At 43.0% G+C, this 26,960-nt stretch overlaps 2 protein-coding genes across 2 annotated transcripts; both read right to left on the bottom strand.

Annotated features, from left to right (window-relative positions):
* Window positions 1-9,514: 9,514 nt before the first annotated feature.
* LOC147896838 (uncharacterized) lies at window positions 9,515-21,210 on the bottom strand. The gene is made up of 7 exons (XM_087381950.1): window positions 21,016-21,210; window positions 12,903-13,043; window positions 11,653-12,363; window positions 11,045-11,564; window positions 10,873-10,941; window positions 10,457-10,749; window positions 9,515-10,261 (listed from the first exon to the last, which is right to left on the bottom strand). Exons 1-7 carry the CDS (start codon window positions 21,067-21,069, stop codon window positions 9,890-9,892), a joined length of 2,160 nt encoding a protein of 719 aa, XP_087238076.1. The 5' UTR covers window positions 21,070-21,210; the 3' UTR covers window positions 9,515-9,889.
* Window positions 21,211-22,714: 1,504 nt separating this feature from the next.
* Window positions 22,715-25,131, bottom strand: LOC147896837 (uncharacterized). Its single transcript, XM_087381161.1, has 3 exons — window positions 24,802-25,131; window positions 24,193-24,711; window positions 22,715-24,073 (listed from the first exon to the last, which is right to left on the bottom strand). Exons 1-3 carry the CDS (start codon window positions 25,129-25,131, stop codon window positions 22,715-22,717), a joined length of 2,208 nt encoding a protein of 735 aa, XP_087237287.1.
* Between the last annotated feature and the right edge of the window lie 1,829 nt (window positions 25,132-26,960).

Genomic DNA, 26,960 nt, shown 5'->3' with positions numbered 1-26,960 from the left:
CAAATAAAATATTGCAACTCCAAAACGCAATAAAATTGAAAGCTCAAAAAGTGCTTGTATATACATATAGCACGAAGGTAAGCCACGTCATGTGGCTCCAAGTACAAAGAATAAAGAAGCTAAGCCATGTCATGTGGCTTCAAGTACAAAAAATAAGAGGAGTCTATATACAAGAGGCACGAAGCCAAGCCAATGGCTTTAAGTACAAAAAAGAATAGTAGCACTACTTCTACGACTAATCCTCGCTGCCTTCCACGCTCCCTTCTGCGCTGCCTTCTGTGCTGCCTTCTGCACCTCCTTCCTCGTCTTCCTCGTCGTCTTGTGCAGGGGTGCCCTGTAAACAAGGGACAACATATATCAATGTATGAAAAATCAAATCTTTACTTATAATTTTGGCATTATTTAATTACTTTCAAATACCTGGGGGGCCTGTCCAGTAGCTCGGGTATACTGCTCCTCAGTAATCAACCCGTGATAAGAATGGTGCACAAATTGTGGATCTTCAAGGGAAGGTCATTGGTAAAGGTACACGGCACAACAACATTTATGAACTCTCAGCTTTCAGTGCTCGAGCAGATGTGAAGAACACTAAGCTATGGCATGAGAGGTTTGGTCATCTAAACCTTAGTTCTTTGAAGGAGATGCATAAAAGTGGAATGATTGCAGACCTACCAGAAATTTCAGATCTGCTTGATGTATGTGAAGCTTGCATGATGGGCAAGCAGCATCGGCGATCCCTTTCCTAAAGAGGCCAGCAGGGCAAAGGCTCCTCTAGAGCTCGTTCACACGGACCTTTGCGGAAAGATGGAGATGGAAGCTTTGGGTGGTTCCTACTACTTCATGACGCTGATGGATGATCGTGATCTGTGATCGTGGAAATGGACAAGTTCCTCTTGATATCTGGCACGTAAAGAACATCAGACAATTGTTTTACAACTCCATCTGACTTGAGAGCAATCGTACCTTTTCCTTTTGCTAGACATTTTGCATCATTGCCGACTGCTACCAGGATGTCATTCCCTACTGGCTGTAGGAGGTATACCAATCCTTCCGACTGGTCATGTGGCGCGATGCACCACTGTCAATGATCCAAGGTTCATCCGCAGGTACATGAACTGCCTCTGTGCAAATCTCATCAATTGCTACGAACAGCTCTATTGGTGTTGCCTACGCGCTGTTGCTGGACTCTTTCTTTACTCCGTTCTTCTCATCTGCAATCTTCTTTCGGCACTCATTCTGCTTGTGCCCTGCCTTGTTACAATAGAAGCACTTGATCTTCTTCTTTCTCTTTTTATCATCAGAAGAAGATGGGTTACTAGAGTCCTTACCCTTACCTTTCTTTGATCCGGTCCAGAAAGCCGAGTCCTCATCTTTTGATGCATCTCCTCCTCCAGAAGCATCGTGCTGAAATCCTCAAAGTTGAGGGGCGGATTTCTGTTTTGCATATTCAGCGCGGTAACAAGACCATCGTACTTTGGTGGGAGAATCCGTATGCACCTTCATGCTAGATTCTCGCTGGTGAACGTGATGCCAATTGCAGTCATCTGATCGCACAGATTCTTCACCCTGGTGATGAACTTCTCTGCTGCTTCAGACTCAAACAACTTCTCATTCACGAGTTGTCTCCAGATTTTGAATCCGCATCTGATTCATGGTCTCGTACTGATTTTTCAAGACCGTCCATGCCTCTTCCACTGTGGTGACATGTTGAATTAACGCCATGATGAAATCAGTAACACTGCAGACAATAGAACACAGCGCATTTGCATTTCTTCTTGTCCACGCAAGAATCTCATCCGTAGTTGGTACTATCTATTGTCCTGCATTGGCTGGATCCAGTCTCGAAACCGGCCTCACGTCCACCGAGCATCCACCCTAGTAGCAGTGTCCCAAAGCTCATATGCGCTTATCTTGAACTTCCAGAGAGGATAGTTAGAGCCGTCCAACATTCCGCTTTCGTCGAATGGTGGGATTCGCAGTCTTGCGGGCTGGGCCATCTCTCACAATCTGCTCGCAAACAGAAACACACTACCAAATCTTCTTGCTAGAGTCCAAGCTCTGATACCATGTAAGAAAATAATACAACGTCTGTGCTCAACAGAGAACAGGATCTCGTACGCAAGAGAGAAAACAAGATAGTATGGAGAATCAAAAATTTGATTACTGTAGAACTGATACAATAGATGGCACTGCCTCCCAACCGTGCGCTCCTGTGAAAGAAGCTTCGATGGCATGCTGCAAACAGTAGAAGACGGAGGTTGGATGCTAAGAAATCAGGGTTGCTGTAGCCAGTGATGAAATGGGCTTCATGGGCTTGCTCTTATATAGCCACCAGTCGTAGTCGGTTAGCTCAATTGGGTGACCGACCCAGTCCACCCAAAACGATCGACTAGGGGTCGGTCCCGAAATAGGCCACCGACCATACGATAGAATCGGTGCGCAAAACAGAGCAACTAACCTACAATCTCCGTTCGGCCCAGAGCCATCCGGGATCATCTGAGGCTCCAAACGGGCACCGCAACCCGAGAGTGGGCTGCCCCAAGAAATGCTCCATCTACCCTTAGTGCGGTCAGTCAAGGGATGCCTTCCCGCACTTGCATGTAGCCTAGTTGGTGCTGTGCCAACTCTATCTGAAGCCATCCAGCCATCAGGCCACACATGGCCCCCATCTAGTGTCCAAACCAGGACCTACCGGATAACCCAGCTACTCAAATGCCTTTTGCTCATATGGGGGGCTTACAAGTAGAGTTAGCTGGTTCCCGCATAGTTACACGAGAGTGTGCATTGATATCTAACAGTTTAGACAGAAGCATCTCAGCAACAAGGCTTTACCACCCGGATCGGGAAATATGCTTGGGTGTTGCAACAAGAAATCATGGAGAGGGGTTGGACAAAGATGGGGAACCGATTATGCTTGAGGACCTACATTCCCGCATAGGAAGAAAAGAAAAACCAAAATATCCTTCGACCACGGGTGCAAGGGTGGCCCATCATCCCCAGGGGCTTCACAGGTATCTTGGTTTGCCGCAAAAGCCTTAGAGTCTTTGAGTCTCAGATTGGCCAAGAGCACTAGCTTTTCCACTGCTAAGATGAGTATCGAGGTTTTTGAACAGTTCCCGTACTCATCCTGTAGCCACGAAAAGCTTCCTAGCTTGCTTGAGGATTCAAAAACATGGAAGCTACCAGCAGATCTACTTTGGTGGTCAAAGGCTTATATCTTTGCAGAGAGTGCCTCTTGTTGGGTGGAAGGCAAAGTGGGACTAGGTTGGAAAGCTTTCAAGCCAAGCATAGAGGAGGGCTTAGTGATGGAGGAGACCACATCCACAAAGCCCATTAAGGGAATACTCCACTACCTGCACGCAGTAGTCACCATATTGAAGGACTGGAAGCTTGGAAGGAAGGAGAAAAAGAACGGTCTTTATCAGAGAACAAAGTGAGACGTCTCAAAAGATGATCTGCGAGTGCAAGAAGCTGGGTTGGAGGATCAAGGTCATAGTCCATTCCATGTCGGCTCTAGAACTCTACCAAGGAATCAGCAAAACTATCATCCTCATCTATTGGATCACCCTTAGCTGTGTAATGGCTACAATTCCATGAAGTGCATGTTGAATTTTGGGTCTAGCATTTGACTTGATGCCTCTTGCTCTTGTTTAGATGGATTCTCCATCCTCGAGCTCTCGGGAAGGCCTTCACCAAGCTCACCACACATGTACTTATTGTTTTCCATTCCCCTTGTCGGTGGAGACCATTTCATAAGGTTTGTAATTATTTGCGATTCGATGCTCATGGACTCCGAAGATGATACTCATATTAACATTGAATCGACGGGGCTGAAAGAGAAGCATGATTCATAGAAAGGGGGAGCATGGTTGTCTAGGCAGTGCATGGGCAGTAAGTCAACATCAACTGCCATTATATTTTATTCAAACTCAAACACCTTAGCAACAGCTAGAGAACACCAAGACATCGCATTGTCTTTCTGAGAAAGCTCTAAGAAAACTCTCTAAAGATGATTGGAATGCCCTCCGCTCTCGTCAAGAGGTAGCACTTGAACCATATAAAGGTTCAGGTTCTAAGCCCAATGATGTTGATCTCTTTCTTGCTCATAGCCTTATTGTGCAAGAGGATCTGCAATAGAGTTTGAGGAGTACAAACAAGTTCGACAGTACGTGAGTAGTTCCCTGAAGATTGCTCCTTCCAACATTGAAGTTAGGGACCAAAAACCATGCCGCTTTTAAGTTTTGAGAGCCAGGAGGTCTAATTTTTATACTAATCTACACTACAAGTTTACAAGGAATAAGGAAGAAGTATGAATATTGCAACAACGTCAAGAGGACACTTGAAACTTTTGGCATTGCTAATGACGAGAGGCAAGTATCTATGCACCTAGAGTCTCGAAATGACCCCGCATAACTCATGGGAAAGTTTTTCTTAGTTCCCAAGCTTTTCATTAGGGGTGGGCACGTAGGGGCAGAGGAGGTAGCAAGTTAATTGAGGAAGGGAAGCTGGTAGAACTGCTCAAAGGAATACCTACCGATGAAAATTTAGGAAGGCTTTGTGATGGATGTGGTGGAGTGCAATTCCTGCTTTGTGTTGAATGCAACGAGAGTTGCAAAGCCGTGGATGATAAGGAGGGAGCATGAACTATCAAATGTCCTTACTACAATGATAATGGTTTAATCTCGCACTCAATATGCTCTTGAGTTAATGTAGAGTGCACAACAGAATGTTAATACTCAAAGTGGAGGTTGGCAAGGTTAGCTCGTGTTTATGTGTATAAGAAGGCCTTTATTCAAACATGGTAACCGTTCATAAAGTTAGCCTTCTCTCAAGTTGATTTTCGCTCCATGCTCAGAAACTTGCTTCTCAGTACAAATATTCTTTGTAGTGATAGCAATATATATGCAAGTTTCACTATAGCAAATGAAAGTGCTCTCATCCACCACTTATTTTTTATGCTTGTAGGTTGACACGTGTTCCATTATTATGGAGAAATATGAGGTGTTGATGCATAGTCATGCATAGATGAATAATAGACTAGCTCCCATGAAAGCTGAAGGGAATTGTCATGTGATGACTATTGTAAACACCTCGTTTGTATCTGCATCTTTGCGTGTGAGCAACGAGAAAAACATAAATTAAGGATTCTGATTAAGGATCGTTATATCATAGTTATTTAAATCAAGTTGGCATGGTCTCCTTGCCATGTAGGTGTCCAATCAAATAGCAACATTAGCTAGAAAAGGACCTCACTTGCAACTCATCAAAGGTAAACCTTTTATATCTCAATTAAAAAAAGGAAAACAGAGAGCTGAGCTGAAAGAAGAATAGAGAATAGAGGTAAAAGTAGAACTAAAAACAAAAGCTAATGAGAGAGGGCACACTCTCTCATATTATAAATAACTAGTTTTGCAGTAGGCATCCTTTCCGTCGTGAAGCATGTAACTACTAAGTCAAAATTGCATCTGGCACTTGGAATGGAAACCTCCGCACTACATTCAGCAGTTGTATGTATCTTGTATCGTTACCGTTTTGTAGATTTTATCCCTGCATCAATCAACTTTCAATCCATCCAGGTTGTTGCCTCCTCTTGCATAGCCTATACACAATCATATCAAGGACATTCAATCGCCGTGGAGATTGATGATAAGAGAAACACACAATATTGCGGCGTCATTGCTAGCTTTGAGGGAGCCAATGGAGCCATGGATGATTATTGTGGCATAATCCAAGATATTATTAAGCTTGACTTTTGACGCTTCTTTCTGTATGTTTTGGATGTAAAGTGGTTTAAGGACGTGGTGGAAAGAGGCCCTAATGCAACAATCAAATCCCATGCAAGTGGCTTTGTAACTATTGACTCCACAAAGTTTTGGCAAAGTAGGAAGGACACACTAGTACTACCGCAACAATGTGAACAGGTACTGTCCACACATATAAAAATACTCGCTTTTAAATATTTGATGCAAGAAAAAAAACATGATTGTATTTGTGTTGGAATTAGGTTGTCTATCAACCAATGGTGGATAATAATAGATGGTGGCATGTCATACCTATTATGCCACGTTCCAAAGTGATGTATAGTACATTTACTAATATGGAGCATATGGAGGATGATCATGGCCATGGATGTGATGATGACCGTGATACGAGAGAGGAGGATGATCATGAGATAGGAGATATAGATATTGAGGCCATTACCCGTGAGGACGAGCCTACCATTGGTGATGCTGATTTCGATGAGCACATGAGTAGCACAAGTAGTAGTGGGTTGAATGTATTTGTAGATCTAAACACTTGTTTGGATTTTGAAGTAGATAGTCTGGCAAGGGTTGATCTCATTGAGGATGAGATTGAACCGTAGCCCATCATTGATATTGGCAAAACTATTTTACATATTGTCTCATTCTCCTCACCTCACTTAATTCTTGTATATGTGGGCTTGCAAAAAAGCATTGATGTTTTTGTTAAAATTATGTGCTTTGGTAATCATGGGCAATGTTTGGAAAGCAATGATGTACACCAAAATCTCACTTTCTGTATTCTCTGGTTTGCGTCTAAATATGCGTCTAATTCCTAGTGTAAACGCGTAAATAAATGCGCTAATACACGCACAAATAGACACGCTGATAAACACCATGTTAGACGGGCTAGTATTTTCTCGGTTTAGACGCGCAAATAGATGTGTTAATACATGCGCAAATAGACACGCCGATAAACGCAGTGTTAGACGGGCTCGTATTTTCTCAAGTTAAATGCGCAAATAGATGTGTTAATACACGCACAAATAGACGATTTGTTAGGCGCACCCGTAATTCCTCTACTCAAGCAACATAGACGTGCCCGCTATTTTACGCGTCTACCAAGCGCGTCTATAGTTGCTTTGTGTTGTTGTGATCGACGTGCTACCATAGACTTGCTCTACTCTATTTATGCTTTGCAGCAGCCTACCATCACTATACTTCGAGAGAACCAACTGCCTCAGTTTTGGTCTTCATTCTAATCTCCACTCAGGGGACCCCTCCTTCCTTCATGCATTGCTAGTTGAAGGATCCATAATGTGGTTTGCTAATTGGCCATCATGCAATTGGAGCTAGCCAGTGTCAGCCTGTCATCACCAAATAGGACCTGCACATTGAGAGACATCATCAAATCTATGAAAGAGATCCCATATGCTACCATGTATCATGGGATCATGAGATATAGGCAAAATTGACTAAGGAGGATAGAACATCTCCATAACTAGGAGACAAAAACAATGAAAAAGAGACATGCAGATAGGGGATGTAGATTGATGATTTTGCAAGTACAAGGAGCCTCATTTTGTGGGCTAAGCATAGCCTTATTTTCCCACACAAACACCCCATGTATGGGGTCACACAAGAATCAAATCTAATCTAGTCCATATACACACAAGTAAGGACACTCACTAGGCCTAGTTCCCACACCTTAGGCTAGGAATCATCCCAACAACAAAGTCTCATTTGCAATAAAATTGTATTTTCCTTTCAATGACATGAAAATTAGGAATAATAATAGCTTCATAAATCGAGAATCATGTGTCTTAGAATACCATTATGCAAGTTAATATCTCATTGACATTTTCATATCCTAGGTTGAGAGCCTATATGAGACACATAGATGCTTCCCTTATTAAGAAAAATGATTCAAAATAGTTATGTTAGTTAAGAATACAACTTTTCACATGGAGAGAAATAAAAGTGCAAAATAAACTGTCTCTTTTTCATGCAAGCAAAGAGCACACATGTGATTTCCCCAATCCTTTGTGAGTTTGATTATGCAAGTGGTTGGCCAAAAGAAAGGTTATTCTCAATAATCATATGTTCAAGAATGGGCTCAAGCATATTTTGATGAAAATATAGGCATAATCCATAACAAGAGGTACCGAATAAGTAAATGGATAGTCAATGTGAAAGATGGTTGGAAGCTATTTACACAAGCACACAATACAACATTCTCGATGGGCAATTGTGCCCCTTGATAGGACCATCAGTGGGTGTGTAGAATTTAAAAAATAATATAAGTTTAGAAAATATGTGATAATTGCTACATGGAAAATCTAAGATTAACACGTGATGATTATATTGCCATGTGAGGAAATTCCATTTGAAAAGGACATTACTAAGTGTGGAAAGTATAAGTAGGGCATTGCCAAGTCCATAAAATTTCCCACCTGTGGTCCTATCTAAGGCCACCCACCCTCGGGGGATGCACCACTAAGAAACTCTATGTATCATGTGCATTCAAAGCGTATTTAAAAAACCCTTCAACTAAAATTTCTTCCACAATTAAAACACCCCTCTTTACTTATGGACTAAGTGTATTTTTTCAAAAATTGAATTAAAAAACCCCTCTTGTTATTGTAATTTTGTTAAAATTTTTCAAAATTTTGGATTAAAATACCCCTCCTTTTGAATGCATGTGGTACACTAAATGTTTTTTAGGTGAACCCCCGGAGCACCCACCGTGAACCAGTAGGCACATGGCCCACAGTTGTGGTTAATTCACACACACCCAACCACATGCTAGGACACCAGGCCCTAGCCTCCAAGATTTGCACCCGTGACCTGGGGATTGAAGCCAAAGCCCAAACCACTAGGCCAGAGCCTTGGAGGTTGAGAAAACAAACAAGTGCCAAGTACAAGTACTCGTGAGCACTGCCTTCACTACGGGAGGGAGGGAGAGAGGCAGAGAAGGGGGAGGGGGGAGAGAGACATATATATATATATATATAGAGAGAGAGAGAGAGAGAGAGAGCAAAAATAAAAAGAATCCATGTGGCAAAAGGTTGTGTGGGACACTTTTTTAAATATCAAAATGTAACTAGAGCGCTACCTGTAGGCAGTGCTAACAAGATGAATGATATTTAATCACTCATAAGGCCTACTCAAGTTCAGAAAAGAGAAAAAGAAAACACTAGAGATTATGTGGAGATTATAAAGGAAAGAGAGAGAGAGAGAAAGAGAGAGAGGGGCGGGAGGGAGAAAAAGGTGGAGGATTTCAAGGGAAAGAAATAGAAAGTGGGGAGTTGGACTAATAGGACTTTCTCAAAAGAAAATTCTGAATTTTAGCTTCTTGGACCACTTAGACCTACCCTTAGACCTACCCAAAGTCGTGAAATAAGATTGTGAATCAGGAAACATGAAGATTGTGAAATAAGATTGTGAATCAGGAAACATGAAGATTCATACTCTTTCAAGCGGAACACTCGGGACACACCATTGTATTTGTTAGCACTGCCTTCCAGGCAACGCTCTAGTAACATTTTTGTTAAAAAGTGTCCCACACACTTTGTTGCCAAGTGGTCCCCTTCTATTTTGGTTCTCTCTCTCTCTCACACACACACTCACTCACACACACTTTTTTTTTTTAAGAACTCTCTCTCTCTCACACACACACACACACAGTTTGCAAGTCATTCGAACTTTCCTATGCACGGGCTTTCATCACTGGTGTTGCAAATTAATCATTCATTCCTCTTGACAATTGTTTTCCTTTGACAGATCCAATTTGAAGGCAGTGCTCACGAGTACTTGTACTCACTTGTTGATTGCCTCCTAGGAAAAGCTTAATACCAGGGCATCGAGCTTGCACAAAAGCGTGCGACAGTTGAGAACTCAAAACTGCTAGTTTATTTACAGAAAACTTGAATATATTCGAACAGACTCCAGAGGCTGTGTTTTTTCTTCCCTCGAGCAGCTAGCGAGTTAATCAAGACTGAACGTCGTGGTACGTTTGGAGATAGTTGTGCCTACATTATGAGAATGTTTTGAACTCCGTGAAGATTCAAAACGCATTTATCAACTTGATACGGCGAATAAAAGCTAAAAGCTAGGTTTAAAAAGTAAAACAGATGGACGATGGTTCATCAGCTAGTGTTCGTAGCAACCAATGGCCAACGGAGATAGCCGATCTTGCAGTGGAAGCGAAATCCTTGGAAGGCTTGTATTGCTTTCATGCTCACATCGTATGGGTCTTGAAGAGTCTTCTTGAGGCGCATCCATGTGTCCTCGTCACCATCTGTGTTCCTTGTAGCGCTGTCTCCTTTCTCATCTTCTTTCTTTTTCTTTTCCTCTTCTTTCTGGGATATTCTCTGGGCGATGATTGCCCGCAAGGAAGGGCCCTCTTCATTCGTCTTCACTTTCTGAAACGCAAGGAAATCACGCCCGTGTTCCCGATCTTCTGACTGTTTCTTTGATTTCTTCTCGTCAGTCAGCGTAGACAGTATACGTGCCCAATTCTGCAGACAGACTTCTGATCAGATCGCTTAAAGTGTGGCATCTGATTAAAGCCCGTGAAAATAAAGGAATACAAGGAATCCGTAATCTAGTCTGTTGTACTAGCAAAATCGGGGAGCCTATGCTACTGATCAAACAAGTGCGTTTCGTCCCAGTGCGAATTATATGCTTTTCAAGACGCTTAAAAGAGGAAGTACCTCGATGATTTCGTTCATCTCATCCCTCCATTGCCAGCATACGAAAACCCAAATTACGAGCTGGCTTTGCCATCCGTCGAGCTGAAAAATTTCTTCAGCTTGGGACTGATCGTGAGAGAGAACATTCCAAGCAAGCCGGTGATAATTTAGAAACCTCTTCCACTGCCGGGGTTGCTTGTATACACCGATTGCTTGATCAAGGAGATGCCTGAGAGCTTGGCGTTCGCTGGTGTTGTAGCTAGCAACCCAGACAGGGGAGTCAATTGTAAGCCGCCCGGCTTTAATGGAGCTGCCTGCATGAAGATGCAGGTTCCATAGTCAACCATTTTGGATGAGGCAATGATCAATCTTCCGCCTGAAATCTAAGTGGCGACTTTATGGTCTGCGATATCGGATCATGGATCAGAATGCATTACCTCCCCTTTGATTACTGCGGTTACTTGCGTCTGGCTGAGTTCTAACGCTTGACGAAACTTCGTTAGAACCTGCATATGTGATCAAAAATCGCGTCGGCAGGAAATGTGAGAATAATTTCGTTTTTACAAATCTGATTAGGATGCATCATGCAGCAAAACTCATTATACGTACGTGTTTTTGCTTTTTCGTCGTCAGCCGAACGCTCAGCCTTCTCAACTTCGAGCCGGTAGTCATCGTCCAGCTTGCGCCCTTCACCCTCGTCTTCTCCACGAGAGTCACGGTTAACTTCATCTTGTTGTTGACCTTGATTCGAGTCATTGGTTCTCACATTTTCCTGTCTGGCGGACGAACGTGGCTCTACTTGCTGTCCTCGTGTTGCCGGCCGGACGCCATCAGAATTCTTGCGAGCTTCCTGAGACTCTTTAACTCTGCAACTTTCATCGCTGACTTGTGGACTATCATCCTCCTGCAGATTTCCAAGCTGTTCCTCGAGGAAAGACTTCATTTCTGTGGAACTTGGTTGTGCTAAATCCACAGGTAACTGGACTATCTTTTGCAAGAATTCTTCCGCTACTAGCGGCTTGTCTAAGTTGAACTCTTTCCGAATGGCTCGCTCAATCATATGTTTGTCTATCCCGAGCACAACGTTGATATCGCATGCTGAAAGGATCAAGTGAATTGCGCTCACCATCTGCACAATTGATCTTGATTGAGTGGCAGCTCAATTTTACTTTGGTTTTAATAAGGGGCTACGGAAGAGGATGTTGAACCATACTTACCTGTGCCACATAATTTCCCTCCTTACATCGGTCGAGGTCGTCTACAAAGACGATAATGCGCAGATTCTTGTTAGGAACTGCTGGCTTAGCAATATTTGTTCCCGGAATGTAATCTCTGTTCTCCACAAAAATGCTCCATAGTCGTCCAAGGAAATTCCACATTGTTGCGAAACCGGGCTTATCAGAAAGCTCGGATTTGAAAAACTTAATATCGGCTATCACTTGCTGTTCATAACCAAGCTTCTTGTAATGCTCCGCATAGTACGTACTCTGTAGAAGTTGTTGGCTGACCGGCTGTATAGTACTAATGATATTTCTGAGTACTAGCCAAGTTACAACTAGTGCGCCAATAGGCACGGATCCATACCGGAAACTTTGGAACGTAGAATTGCCGGGTATAGACAGTAATGTCCAAGCGATCCATGCTATAAATCCGCCAAGTGCCATGCACATAAATAGGGGAAGCATGACATTCACAAAAATATAATCTGGTCTTTTTCTATAAGCATATCGCCAGCAGAGTCGGATCCACTGAGCTGTGCTCATGCACGATTCCATCTCTTGTGTGATCTTCACTGCAAGGCCAGCCGATGCCTCCTCTTGGCTCTGATATTTCCAAGCATTGAACCGTACAGTAATAAGAGCAGGTACTTCAATAGGTCTCCCGTTGCTCTCCGAGTTCTCGTGGACTGAAAAAGAGGAGTTTTGCACCTGTTGACAAATGCAGTTGTTGTATTGATAGTTTTAATTAAGACAAACAGTTACTTCTAACTATTGCCAATCTGCCACGACTCACAATAGACTCTAGTTGAATAGAGACAGGACTCGAGAGTCCAGATGTCACCCAGGTTTGAATTTTAAAGAACGCACAATTGCAAAGTTGCTTTATGATTAGATAAAAATTTTCCATCTTTGATGGGCTTTTCCTCAGTGCTCACGAGTCACGTGACACGTCCATCAATGACCGTTCCCTTTTCACCCCCTTTTTTACCCCTCAACTCCTCCCCTTCGCTAAGTAATGGCGGATATTATTTCAGCTTTTGAGATCTAAAGGCTCTTATCGCGCATGTATACATGATAATGTGAGAGATCCTCGATCTTTGAAAGCACAAATGCCAAGGTTGTTTTGAGATTGCCACCTAAACAAAAATGTTCTAGGTTCACAAAAAAAAAAGTGAATACTGTAACATGGTTGATGCGCCATGCATGCTATACAAAATAACGTTAAAGAAAGTTGTTGATAGTCTTACCAGTTTTTTGTTGTCTGCACATGCTAGACCCTTTAATAAAGGAATCCATTCAAGGTGGTATTCACCACACAACTTGCTAAAATAATCTATTTCCTCTTCATCGTGTTGTGTGTATTGAATGTCTCTAGAACAAAAAATCATCTAAACAAGAAAAAGACAAATGGCACATAAGTATTCAATGAATGGGTGAAGAGACAAAGCGAGTTTATAACTCTAGATAAACCAGAGAATAAAAATCATCAAACTTTTTTATAGAAAATGCATCATCGTTCTTTAATAGAATTCTTTGAACAACGTCGGGGCCAAACTTTCCAGCCATATGTTATAAGAGAAAGATTACTTTTGAAGTAAATATTATGCTAATTGTTTTAATTAGACTTTATGGGCCATATAGTTATTAAAGGTCACTCCTGCTCAAAGGTAGACTTATTGTACTGACACAACAACACAAAGCAACTATAGACGCACTTGGTAGACGTGCAAAATAGCGGGCGCGTCTATAGGCGTTGCTTTAGTAGAGGAATTACGGGCGTGTCTAAATGCATGTCTACAAGCTCGTCTATTTGCGCGTAAATTACCGCGTCTATGTGCGCGTCTAACCTGAGAAAATACGGGCCCGTCTAACATCCCGTTTATTAGCGCATCTATTTGCGCGTGTATTAGCGCGTTTATTTGCACGTTTACACTGAGAATCAGACGCGCATTTAGACGCGTAAATAGACGCAAACCAGAGAATACAGAAAGTGAGATTTTGGTGTATATCATTGCTTTCCAAACATTGCCCATGATTACCAAAGCACATAATTTTTTGCAAGCCCACATATACAAGAATTAAGTGAGATGAGGAGAATGAGACAATATGTAAAATAGTTTTGCCAATATCAATTATGGGGCTACGGTTCAATCTCATCCTCAATGAGATCAACCCTTGCAAACTATCTACTTCAAAATCCAAACAAGTGTTTAGATCTACAAATACATTCAACCCACTACTACTTGTGCCACTCATGTGCTCATCGAAATCAGCATCTCGAATGGTAGGCTCGTCCTCACGGGTAATGGCCTCAATATCTATATCTCCTATCTCATGATCATCCTCCTCTCTTGTATCACGGTCATCATCACGTCCATGGCCATGATCATCCTCCAAACGCTCTATATTAGTAAATGTACTATACATCACTTTGGAACATGGCATAATAGGTATGACATGCCACCATCTATTATTATCCACCATTGGTTGATAGACAATCTAATTCAAACACAAATACAATCATGTTACTTTTCTTGCATCAAATATTTAAAAGCGAGTATTTTTATATGTGTGCACAGTACCTGTTCACATTGTTGCGGTAGTACTAGTGTGTCCTTCCTACTTTGCCAAAACATTGTGGAGTCAATAGCTACAAATCCATTTGCATGGCGTTTGATTGTTGCATTAGGGCCTCTTTCCACCACGTCCTTAAACCACTTTACATCCAAAACATACACAAAGAAGTGTCGAAAGTCAAGCATAATAATATCTTGGATTATGCCACAATAATCATCCATGGCTCCATTGGCTCCCTCAAAGCTAGCAATGACGCCGCAATCTTGTGTGTTTCTCTTATCATCAATCCGTTGTGTTCGAAAATGCTTACCCTCACACCATATAGCATTGAACATAGTGCACTACACCAAGAAAAAATCAATTAAATAAGCAATCTAAATTATTGAAAGCTCCTAACTTATGCATAACATTCTATATACCGACCTTGCTCATGCATCCCCTAGCATACTCCCATTCTTCCATTGTGATATGCATCCCCTCGTCTTTCTCTGCTTTCTCCATTTCATCAAGTAGCCAATCCACATGAATATCCTTTGGAAGTGCTCTTAGATGCTAAGGGTATGGCACACGAGATCCGTGGTGTATACGAAAGAGGGCCCTTTTTTCTTATCTTCTTGCCTTTGCATCCTCGTATCTTGTCACCCATCTTTTCATCACATCACTATTAAGCACGCAAAAGAGGTTGATACTATTATGCAACTCCGTGTCTATTACTTTGTTGCGTCCTTTTCCTTGAGGCACAATAGAGGTCATCCTTAGGTCTTCATCATCTCTCCATAGTCGTGGGAGAGAGCTATCCACATCATACAAGTGACTCTTGTACCAACCAACCCTCGGCCATGCTACCTTCGGGTCTTGCATTTTGTCTCACGAAGCCCTTCAAGGTCTTCATGAAGCGCTCCAGGAAGAACAACCATCGTGCATGTATAGTACCGCATATAGCAATCACATCCACCAAATGCACTATGAGATGTAGTTGGCTTGTGAGAATAGAATGTGGAAATGTCTCCTCCACTAAACAAACCGCCTCCACTGACATAACTTGAGCATTCTCAAGCGTGGTGGGATCTATTTCCTTTGAGCTCACATACATCACAAGCTCGCCCATCTTGTAAATACAATCTTTCACGTCCTTCGATGCACTACGTGAAATGCTAGTAGGTAGTATGAACTGAACCCGCAAGGAGGTGGTTGATTAGTTGCTTATAGCTATTCACTCACAAATTTGAAAGGAAAAAGATATTATGTACATAAAATACTTACTTGGAGCATCTTGTGCCAATCATGAGATTTCAAGCCATATAATTGCTCTACACCTCTTTTCTTGCTCTTTGTAAAGGCTCCCTTCAAACACCTCATGCGTCCAGTGGGAGTACGAATTGTAGTAATAGCGCGCTTCACCATCGCCATCTCTAGCTTTGATAACATCCACGGTGCATGAGGTAAAAAAACACGCCCATTTGGTCTCTCTTGAGGCCAAGCTTCACGCATTCTCCCTGTGGTACGTAGATCCTCCCTTATGCCTGCCGAATCTCGTGTCCCATTCAAATGCTCCCAAATGGTAGATGCCACATTCTTGAAGATATGCATGGGATCAAACAGGTGATTGATCTTGAGGTGGGACCAATATGGTAAACGATAAAAGATGGAGTATCTAAACAAAATAAAGTGTTAGCGTGCAATCTTTACTTTCAGCCAATATAGCCAATCTTTACCTCATCTTTACTTCCAGCCAATAGTTACAAACCCTTACCGGCTCATGCCAGGTGGTGGAGGAGTCGTGGAACCGTCCCAAATTCTCATCCAATCTCCCACGGTGAGTGATTGTGGGAGGACTTCATTCCAAGGGGCAACATATCTAGGATGATCAGGTGGGAGAAATCGATGGTGATTCTCATAGATGACCTTATTCAATGCGTCTGCCCGTGAGGCAACTAGCGAAGGACCACAAACAGGACATGCATGGTAACCCGATGTAGTGAGACCTAAACAATAGATGCAATTAAGAGTGGAAGGTGGGTTTAGGCTTCCACATCCTTGGCCTATTCATAATTAAAAATGCAATGCTTACCTGAACACTCGCCATAGCCTGGGAAGTCATGCATCGTCCACATCAAGACTGCTTTGCAGTTGAAGTCTCGTGACGAGGGAGGCCTGCTCACATCATGCACCTCGATACCTCTCCAAAGTATCTCTAGCTCATTAATCAAAGGCTCCAAATAAACATCAGGGTTTTTGACTTTATGTTTCCCTGGAATTAGAAGGAACAGCATGACATGTCCTTTCTTAATAGCCATAGAGGGTGGAAGATTGTAATTCACCAATACCATTGGCCATCATTGTAAGACGTGCTTTTGAGACCAAATGGGTTCACACCGTCCATACCCAATCCAAGTCTCAAGCTCCTAGGTTCTTCCTTGAAGCTTGGCCATGTGTCTTCATTATGCTTCCACGCAGGAGAGTCCACGGGAGTTCTCCACTTGCCATCGGTTAATCGATGGGAGGAATGCCATGACATGAGCTCTGCAATAGATTTGCACTTGAACATATGTTGGATGCGAGGGATTATGGAAAAATGTCGCAATACCTTACGAGGCACGTCCAAGGTTTTGAGATCTGCTCTATATCTTGCCTCTCCACAAGTAGGACACTCTCTTGTATCCTTATGTAGTCCGCGAAACAAAACGCAATCGTTGACACATGCATGGATGCGCTTGTAATCTAATCCTCCAAGAGAGGTCACATGTTGCCTTGCCATATCTCTTGAGGTCGGTAGTTTATTCTCCCTTGGAAGCATTTTACACAATAGCCTACACGTGAAGACCATAAATGAGGAAAAGCATTCGAGTAATTGACCCACTAGCATAATTCACCATGTTTGAGTAATGCATTCAAGGAAAATCGACTTTAAAGCTTACTTGAGTAATGCATTCAAACTTGAGTAAGCTCACGACAGGCATAGGGTAACATATGCGGGTGTGGCACTGCATCCTGTATCAAATTAAAACGAGATCATAACTCAAACATATGAACACCCATAGGTATCTCAATCAACCTTAACTTACAAACCCTTACCCTGTTTACGGTCACATCCCATTCTCCATACTTTGAGATATGATTGAGTGTAATCCTGCGTGCACGATACATGTTTCCTCGACATCGATCACACAGACATTTGATTTTTTGCTCTAACCACATTTCGCGATGGTGGATATGGAGGGATTCATCCTCACTGGAGCTACTTGTTGAAAATGAAGACATCCTACAAACAAACAACCCACCAAATTCGCACTTCTTCAAATGTTTAATTTAAACTCTGTGTTGTGTCTATAGCCGTGTCTATAGTCGCGTCTAAAATCGCATCTAATAGCGTATCTAAACGCGCACTATTAGACGCAACTATAGATGCGTTATTAGACGCGACTATAGACGCGCTATTAGACGCGACTATAGACGCGGCTTTTAAACCTGCTTTTCGGCGCACCGCTCGCTTTGCTTTTCTTCACATTACTTATACTTCGCGCGGCTTGCTTCCTTCTTTATTAGCAGATCCATAGTTTTGATGCTTAAGAGGGAGGCTCCCATACTTACTTCCAAGCTTACACTCAAGAGAAAGGCACCCACACTTACTTCTAAGCTTAAAGGAGAGGAGGACGAACAAGGAGGAGAAGCAACTTTGAAAAAGAAAGAAGAACCTTCCATACCTCTATCCAAGTAAGTCTTTTTGCAGTTGATCTTGTTTGGAAGTTTGCTCTCTCCAGATTTGTACTTTCTCGTATCCAAGAAGCGCATGATCTGGGTATCAGTGTCACGTTTTTGTGTCGGGCGCAATGTCCTTTTCTACTTTTTAGAAATCCCGTCTGTCGGAGCGCGTCTATAGGCGCGTCTCAGAGCGCGTCTACAGGCGCGTCTGGCTTGTTGCAGACACAGACAGACGCGTCTATAGACGCTCTATTAGACGCTCTATTAGACGAGTTGTTAGACACTCTGTTAGACGCGTCTATAGACATGCAAATCAGACGCGTCTATAGACGCGCTCTGACAGTAAGCCTCTCTTTTCCTCCCCTTTCTTCTCAGCTCATCAGTAATAGATTTTTTTTCTTTTTTCTAGTTCAACATATTGTGGCCAGGAAGCGCTTCTAGCTCACCTGATCCCTGGGAATCTATTTGAAAGGACTTATATAACCTTTTAGGGCACCCTCCTAGTCCTGCGGAGTTATACGGGTATATGACGGGTACTCTAAACACTCCCCAGGAGTCGGCACTACAGACTCCAAGCCACCCCACACCGCCTGAGATCACCCCAGCGGAGTCAGCACAACCGTCTTATGTCCCTTCTTATGCCCCTTCCCCCGTACCGTCTTATGCCCCTTCCCCCATGCCGTCTTATGTCCCTTCTGCCATCCTGTCTTATGCCCCTTCCCCCATGCCGTCAGGAGGTTAGTCTGTCTCGGCGAGCCGTCGACGTACTCCTGTGCCGTCGAGACTCAGTTCTCCAGCTACGAGTGGTCAGCGTAGTCCCATGCAGTCCCCAGCTACGAGTGGCCAGCGTACGAGCTCGACACGACAGGGTAGCAGGCGTAGTAGCAGGGAGAGCGGTGGGGGATGCATGGCACAGTGTTTTGGGCCATGTGGCGGTGGGGAGGATGATGATTCAGATGATTTAGACGTGCCTCTGGGTGATGGTACGATTTATTATGACATCACTCAGACAGGAGGCATCTTGATGGATGCGTGGGGGAAGGATATCATGGCCTTCATGCGCTCTGTAATTGCTAACAATTACAGAGATTGCTTTATCCACTACAAAGACCACCCAAAGAGGTTGGTTGATGAGACCCTCGCTACTGTTCGCTCTAGGTATCCTAACCCCCCCAATCGCCAATTCACAGATAAATGGGGGAAGTCAAAGATTGTTACGATACTTAGCAATAAAAGATCTTCGCTTAAGAGGCAGGCACTAGCGGAGCTTGCCAGGCTTGAGGCAGGTCAACCACCAAGGGGCCCGCCCCACACCGCTCACAAGCGTGAGTGGAAGAAGGCAATGAAGTCAGCGAGAGAGGACCCCAGTCTGCAGCACGTGGAGGCACGGAGGATCCAGATGGAGGAATATGAAAGCGCGCATTTTGGAGCAGGGGGTGTTGAATCATGGGAGGCCCAATTTGTAAGTATCGATCTCAAATTATATTGCTTATGTAGTTTATTAGGAGGTTGGTTGTTTCTTTGTACTAATCCCTCCGCAAAGTGTGTCACGGTCATGCAGCTTGAGATCGTCGGCAGATACCCTACTCCAGTGGAGACAGCCTACCACCACCACCATCGCAGAGGAGATACATGGAGGCACTTCTATGATGACGGGTTGATTACTGAGGAGCAGTATACCTGAGCTACGGGAGCGGCCCCCCAGGTATTTGAAAGTAATTAAATAATGCCAAAATTATAAGTAAAGATTTGATTTTTCATACATTGATATATGTTGTCCCTTGTTTACAGGCCCGTGCACAAGACGATGAGGAAGAGGAGGAAGGAGGCGCAGAAGGGAGCGCAGAAGGGAGCGTGGAAGGGAGCGAGGACCTGGAGAACATAGATTAGTTGTATAAGTAGTGCTAGCTACTCTTTTTTGTACTTAAAGCCACTAGCTTGGCTTTGTGCCTCTTGTATATACACTCCTCTTATTTTTTGTACTTGAAGCCACATGACATGGCTTAGCTTCGTGCTATATGTATATATATACAAGCACTTTTTGAGCTTTCAATTTTATTGCGTTTTGGAGTTGTAATGTTTTATTTGGAATTGTAATTAAAATGCGATTGGCTGTAAGAATTGAATTACACAATGTGGATATGGGATTCTTGTAACTATATAGCATACACAACACACACAGTATTCTGTAAAATTTAAAAAATAAAAAATAAAGCGCGTCTATCAGTGCGTTTAAAAATGCGTTTATATACGCATCTGTCTGTTCGACTTGCATCTATATGTGCGTCTATAAACGCATTTATAAGCGCGTCTATTTATGCGTCTAACTGCGCGTCTATACGCGCATGTGTCTGATATATAGACGCGCAATTAGACGTGGGTCTCCAGACGTGAAAATAGACGCGCCCATAAGTTTTTTATTTAGCACGTCTATGGGTGCTTTGTCTTGTTGTGTGAGTAAGGTGAGTGTAATGCATTAAACTATAGCATGCAACTTACAAGGGGATTCCCTTAATTGTATAGGTACGCTTTTAAAATCTATATGAAAATTAGACATTTACATATTATAAATGACAAGTTGCACTTGATATTACAAGCAACTATGTAAGGGCTAGTATGACATTGATGAGTTTCTTTCAAAAGAGATAATTATGTAGATTTAGAAGAAAACTAAAGTATAGATGCAAAGGAAACCTATGTATACTAGTGTTGTTATGATGAACCAAGCTCCCAAATGACCTTGGACATCAACATCAAACCTCTACGGACATGACGCATATATGTAACATGTTGTAAAGGGTACAATCCAAGACATTGTTAGCGGGGTCCTATATAGTGCTTGTATAATTGATTTAAATGGTTCTTTGCAAAAAAAAATTGATTTAAAGGGGGATTATCATCCTAACAGTACCATGAGTGAGTATGCATGTGTGACTATGTATGCGAGAGTATGAGGAGAGCTTACCACAAAAAATGTTATATATCACTCCAATTAAAAAGCTTGATGAATAAAGGGGAGGGTAAGATATTGTTGAATCAATCAAAATTCAAGTACAAGTGTGTTGCCAATAGATTACATACCTTTTGTAACTTTAAACAGAATTGAACCCACATTTGATGCAGAATCTTCACCATGGTTTCAAACCTTCCATTCTCTTTGCTTGAGGCCTTAATCACCTTGGCTATGTCATCTTTAAGTTTAGCTCCTTGTTTTGTGAGGTTTATCTTCCGTATTCCAGGAAAGTTGTCCTCACTTCCATGAGTATTTTGGGCTAACATTTGTTGAGCAACACTTTGCAATAATGATATTTCTACCTGGTAGGTATCTAGGTTAGAAGTCAAAATTTTTGTGTCCTTTCTATAGAAAAAATTAAGTACAAAATTTTCCCCAAAAAGACGATGATCATACCTGTAACATGATTGTTGATTTTCCCATCCCCCACGCTCCATAAATGCCCACTACTATAGGAGTTGTTGTGAATGGATTCAACAATAATGCAGTAATGCCTTTTGCTAGCTTTACTCGTCCTGTGATTTATATCAGATATAGTGGGAGTACTTGAATTAAAAACAACATGTGAAACTAACAAGTTAACTTCTTGATTATGTTTCCCTTTTCTCAAGATCTTCATTTCATTTTTCAAATAGCATCATTTTAGTAAGCAAAAGTTTTTCCAAATGAGCCTAGCATCAAGCAAGTGCTACAATCATAATTGAAATATGATTTTAAAAAAGGAGCAAGTCAACCTATAAGAAGCTATACAAGATCAAAAGATATTTATATGAATGGCAACCTGACAAATAGGTACTATTCAAAGAGAAATTTGCCAAAGGTCATGTGATCTGTACTTTTTCACTTTAGATGAAGTCTTTAGATGAAGTCTTAAATCCTTTGAGCACAATCTAGATGAAAAAATTTCTTTTTGGGAGCCCAAAAAGATGCCCAATGATCAGGATGAAAGAGGGAAGAAAGCAGGGATTTTCTTTGCCTATTCTTGATAAGCTAATATAAATGATCAACGTAGAGGGATGCTAACTTCCAAAACACGTGGCAAGTGACTATGTGGGATAATATAGTTAGAATTGCTAAAAAAGTGAACGATGATTTGATCTAAATAGTTTTAAGAAGTAGAATAGCTTCTCTTATGAGTGGTGTTCTGAGAATGCTCCACGCTGGTCTTTTTGAAATGGAAAGTGACTCGCATGTGCGTTTTATAAGTTTGGAATGGGCTATGTTGTAAGAAAGGATAAGCACGTAGAGTTGTCCTTTGTACAAAAAACCATGAAAGCATATAATGTTACATAAGAACTTTGGGTACTCTTAAAAAATGAACAAGCTCGTTAGTACAAGAAAGGTACAATTCATACCTTCATGGAAGGCCTAGGTTGAAAACATAATGCATAAAAGAAGAGAGATGCTTAAAGTAATACCAATTGAGTCCGTCGGGGAAGGTTGATCGGATGCTCTTAAAACGAGCTTTCGTTGGAGCTTTGTTCGTGCAACTGCAGGAACACATCCATGGCTATGAATTTCGGCTTTGGTATCTAGTGTTATATGACATTGGGAGTGAGTAATTAGTCATACCTGGATCGGTAATGGTTGCAAAATCAGCACCTTTGTTGATTAACTCCATGGCCATGTCAAAGTCCTGCCTTTGGAGTGCGTCGTCGAGGAGGCTCTTATCCTTCATTTCATTCAAAGTAGCGTACTCCATTTGCTGTTGAAGAAACTCAGACACCTTAGGGAGTTTGGATAATTGGGAACTTTGAGAAGCTGTACCTACGATACGCCCTGCCGATGCCCGTAGTCAAGAAGACTTTTGACAACCTCAAGAACCGCAGCCTCATCAGGTTTGGGCTGGGGCAGAATGGGTGCGACAGCCCGATGCAGAGGTGTTCGGCCATCAACATCTCGTGCCATCAGGAGATTGAGGCGTTGAGCAGGGGAAGAATCCAGTAAGAGCTTCAGTACAGCTGGCTTGCAGAAGGCAGCAGCCGCGTGTATGGGAGTGCTTCCCGTGCGGTCAGATTTGTGGAAAAGCTCCGGGCTATGCTGTAGCAGGACACGAACAATGGTGGTGTGGCCTTGTCTGCACGCCATGTGCATGGCAGTCTCACCGCGATGTGTCTCGTGGTTCAAGAGCGTGGATTTGGAACGTGGCTTGATCCACTGAAGAGCAAGGAGCTGCTTCACGAGGGCAGAATTGCCTTGATGGCAGGCGAAATGGAGAATGGTCTCCCCAGCTTTGTTTGGGTGGAGGAAATTACTGTCGTCGACGGCGCATGCCTCTATCAAGGCCGCTGTTGTCTCTACTTGTCCATTTGCCACCGCGCAGAAGATTGGTGTATCTGCGTCCTCGTCTTGGATGGTGAGGAGTGATTCCCCGAACTCTGCGATTAGACGTTTGCAAAGGCTGGTGTTCCCGCACGCGGCCGCGGCATGCAAGACTCCACCAACCTTTGAGGTGCCCACTAGTGCTTCCCGCCTTGCTTCGGGCGAGTCCAACTGACTCATCAATGCCTCGAACAAATTGCCAGTGTAATGACTTGTGGCAGCCAGCATGAGAGGAGTAGCCCCTAGTGAATCGCTCTGGAGAACAAATTTCTTCTGGGCTGCGATTCCGTTTCCGTGTTGGCGTGATATTTGCAACAATGCATCGAACACGTACCTTCCCTCGAGATAATGGAACACTGTGCGCCCGTCCTCGTCTTGCAAGTCCAGCTTGACTGCTGCCCCTTCTCCTGCTAGTGAAGAAGCGTAGGGGGACAGCAACAGTTCCATCACTCTCCAATTTTCAGCAGAAGCTAGCGCCATGAGTATCGTGTACCCATTTTTATTGCGCTGATTGAGGACATCCTTGGTGAATCTCGTCCCCGCGCGCAGCAACTCTTTCCAAACTCGCTCGCTGTTCCAGGCAGCCAAGTGCAGGGTAGTCGTGCCGTCGTCGTCTCTGAATCCCAGTTGCCTCTGCACGTTACTGCCCCCAAGTCTGTCCAACAGCTTCAAAACACACTCTTCTTGTCGTTCCCTAAGCGCAAGCATTAGCGGAGTCCGGCCTCGCGTGTTGCGTGCGTTCATCAACCGCTCCACGCCCTCACGCTTCATCAATTCTCCCAACATCCCTGCCACCTTATTATTCTGCGCATAGCAGTGCAGAACAGTGTTTCCGTCCTCCGTACCTGACTACGACTGGTGGCTATATAAGAGTTCATTCAAGGATTGTGGCTAATGTGAATAGCTCGTTACTTGCTCATCACCCCCTCGTCAATACGGCCCTTCAATCTTTCCCATATCTCCTTAGGCCGCTCAACACGCCCAGCCGCGAAACAGTGCAGGACGTTATTTCCATCGTCTTTTTCTCCACCTACTTCCACCCCTTGATCCAGTAGGTTTTTGATCGCAGAGGAGTTTCCCTTTATGAGAGCCAGCATGAGTGGAGTCTCTTTGCTCCTATTGCTGGCGTTCAAGGATTTCTTCACTTCAGGCTGCCTGATCAGAGCTTCGAAAACTGCATCATCTCCACCTCCAGACGCGTACATGTGCAAAGCGCTGTTCTTGTCTTGATCTTCGAAATCCAAAATTCTGTTCTCCACCCCTAGCAACACCATGCACGCCTCCGAATGGCCTGATCTCAGCGCAAGCATCAATGGGTACTCTCCGAAACAGTTAGTTCTGTTTACCAGTTCCTTCACCCCCTTTTTGTTTTTTATCTCCTTTTCGTCTTCTTCTTCACATGCGTACAGAAGCGCAACAGCAGCATCGAATGCAATTTCTACCTCATGACAACATTACATGGACCAATCTAGTCAGAAATACAGAACAAAATCCCTCGGGCCTCCATGGCCGATTTTTAACGAAACAAAGACAATGTCGTCCACGAGCAGGGATCGGACAATCATTATAGCAGTCATACTTGAAGTACGGTAAGCTGGCACTGCAAGTTTTTGCTGCATTCTTTCGACGGACGAGTTTTCTTCGAGGTATGTAAATCTTTTACGTAGCTTGAAATTATCTGGATTCGTCACTTCGAGATAACCGTCTTTTAATCGGAGGACTTCTTCATTCATGAACTGGACTTCTTTCTGATTGATGGCCCGGTGGACTTCTTCGACTGTGGCGAGCCGATACTCGTCAGGGAAGGGAAACTCTGGTCCTCTTCGATACCTCGAAAACGGCATTGCATTATCACTTTCCATCGCATCGTTAGGCGTACGCGTCAATAAGCTGATCAATTCAAAAATATAGACGTCAATCTAAGGAGTTTTTCCAAGTCTCAAATTTGCAGCGCTCCCTACTAATTACAAGTCCACAAAGAAACACATTATATAGCTTCTATTCTAACTTCTGCCTCCTCAAGGAGAAATTGCCATGACTTTGCTCATGGTTGATGAGGGTTGATGTCCTTACGCTTGTATTGAGTAGTGCTTCTTTCCTGATCGCGGGAAGCAAGGACGTAGGGATTTCACCGCAGGAAGCGACGAAACTCTAGGAAAAACTTTCTTTGCTTCCTTTTGAAGCTCTTCCGCTAGATTTGTTGATATTCCCGCATTTGAGTGGCCACTTTGCTTTCTTTTGAAGCTCTCCAGGTGGCGGCAACACTTTTCAAGGTCCTCGCAGTCAGCAAAATAACTCCCGCCCATGTGAGTAAAGTAACGTAAGTAACTAAAGCGAGGGGCCCGATTACACCAGTTTTCCTTCAAATCTCAGCGTTCCAAATTTGATGGAATTCCGAAAGTTGACATACCTTCCTGTGGTAAGAAATGTGCTCTCTTCAAGAAAACACGCAAAGCTATAATTTTCCCAATGCAACGTTTAGAGAAATGCCATTTGCCAGGCATGTAAGCCTCATGAAACAACGATTGATTTTGAATGTCAATACTTCCAAAGCTTAAAAGAAATCACATCTCCCGTTTTCAGAGAAAATGCACTCCAGCGTAAGTTGAAAAAAACATTGCAAAAACCATCCTTAGATATTCGTGTCTCGCTGTATCCCATTTCTCTGGAAAGTTTCTCTTTCATGATCTTGTGTAGAAGGTTTCAGCCTCAGCGAGGGCTACTAGAGTATATGAAATATTCGTAAGTTCAGGGACGTAAAGCACGGAAATGCTATTGCCGTAAAAGCTGACGTTTTTCATCCTCTTTTCAAAAGCACATTATTCCTCTATGAACTAATAGGTTGCGTAAAGTATTTCTATTGGCCATTTGGCCCGCATCAAAACAAGCATCTTTCATGTTCTTCAAAGTTCACAAAACATCTCTTGTAAATCAAGCATCCCGTTGTACCACTCTACATCATCCCATATCAGCCTTTTTTCACGCAAGCATCTCCTTTTTTCACGAGCATCTCTTGTAAATCAAGCATCCCTTGTAAACCAATCACTTGTAAAGAAAGCATCTCTACTTTGCCTTCTAATGGGTCGTGGACACCCTTGCTTAATAGAATCTAGAGTTAACATGTCTAATCGACGCTTTTGATAAAAATATCTCTTTTTTCACTTAAGGAGAGGTTTGGGGGAGGACGATTGGAGAATTGTACATCGTTAGATTACAATGGATCATTGTGGACCTTTGGATGCTTTTTTGGGAAAACATTCCAAAAGTGGTAGTTAACATGCGCATGCAGCAGTGTCCATTCGTATTCATCCTGCATCGTTGTAACTGATCCTTATTCCTAGCTTCTTCGTCTCGCTTTGCCTATCGAACGCGCAGCCATGTTTAGCAAAATTTGCGGGCTTTTTGGGAGTGTGTTGATTAGGAAATTCATCATCTAAGTACCCCTTTTTCAGAACTGGGTTCTCTGAAACAAAAGCTGCGACGACTGATTGAGTGCTCGCTAGGTGAGCATTGTGAATCGACAAATCTTACATGATTTTCTCGCAGGCAGATGTCAATGATGAAGAGTCGGGGAGTGTCGCAGGAAATACGACTGCATCTCAAAAGGTTCAGTGCATTATCAATACCTATGGCGAGTCAGAAACAAGGAAAGATGTGGATTTTCGAATTCGAGAAGTGTCTAAGAAGGTAT

Source organism: Dipteris shenzhenensis, chromosome 11, assembly GCF_047967505.1.
Source record: "Dipteris shenzhenensis isolate YYH24624 ecotype China chromosome 11, Dip_SZ_1.0, whole genome shotgun sequence".
Lineage (NCBI taxonomy): Eukaryota > Viridiplantae > Streptophyta > Polypodiopsida > Gleicheniales > Dipteridaceae > Dipteris > Dipteris shenzhenensis.
Note: the sequence above shows the minus strand (reverse complement) of the source record. Positions and strands in the feature narration are given on the sequence as shown.

Excerpts from the sequence above, each read along its gene's own strand:
- LOC147896837 (XM_087381161.1), bottom strand. The coding sequence starts at position 25,131 with ATGGAAAGTGATAATGCAATGCCGTTTTCGAGGTATCGAAGAGGACCA. Across the intron at positions 24,712-24,801 it reads CCCTGCTCGTGGACGACATT|GTAGAAATTGCATTCGATGC; the intron begins GTCTTTGTTTCG and ends TGTTGTCATGAG. Across the intron at positions 24,074-24,192 it reads AGGGCCGTATTGACGAGGGG|AATAATAAGGTGGCAGGGAT; the intron begins GTGATGAGCAAG and ends TGCTATGCGCAG.
- LOC147896838 (XM_087381950.1), bottom strand. The coding sequence starts at position 21,069 with ATGGTGAAGATTCTGCATCAAATGTGGGTTCAATTCTGTTTAAAGTTA. Across the intron at positions 12,364-12,902 it reads GTGCAGACAACAAAAAACTG|GTGCAAAACTCCTCTTTTTC; the intron begins GTAAGACTATCA and ends ATTTGTCAACAG. Across the intron at positions 10,750-10,872 it reads CCGCAGTAATCAAAGGGGAG|GCAGCTCCATTAAAGCCGGG; the intron begins GTAATGCATTCT and ends ATCTTCATGCAG.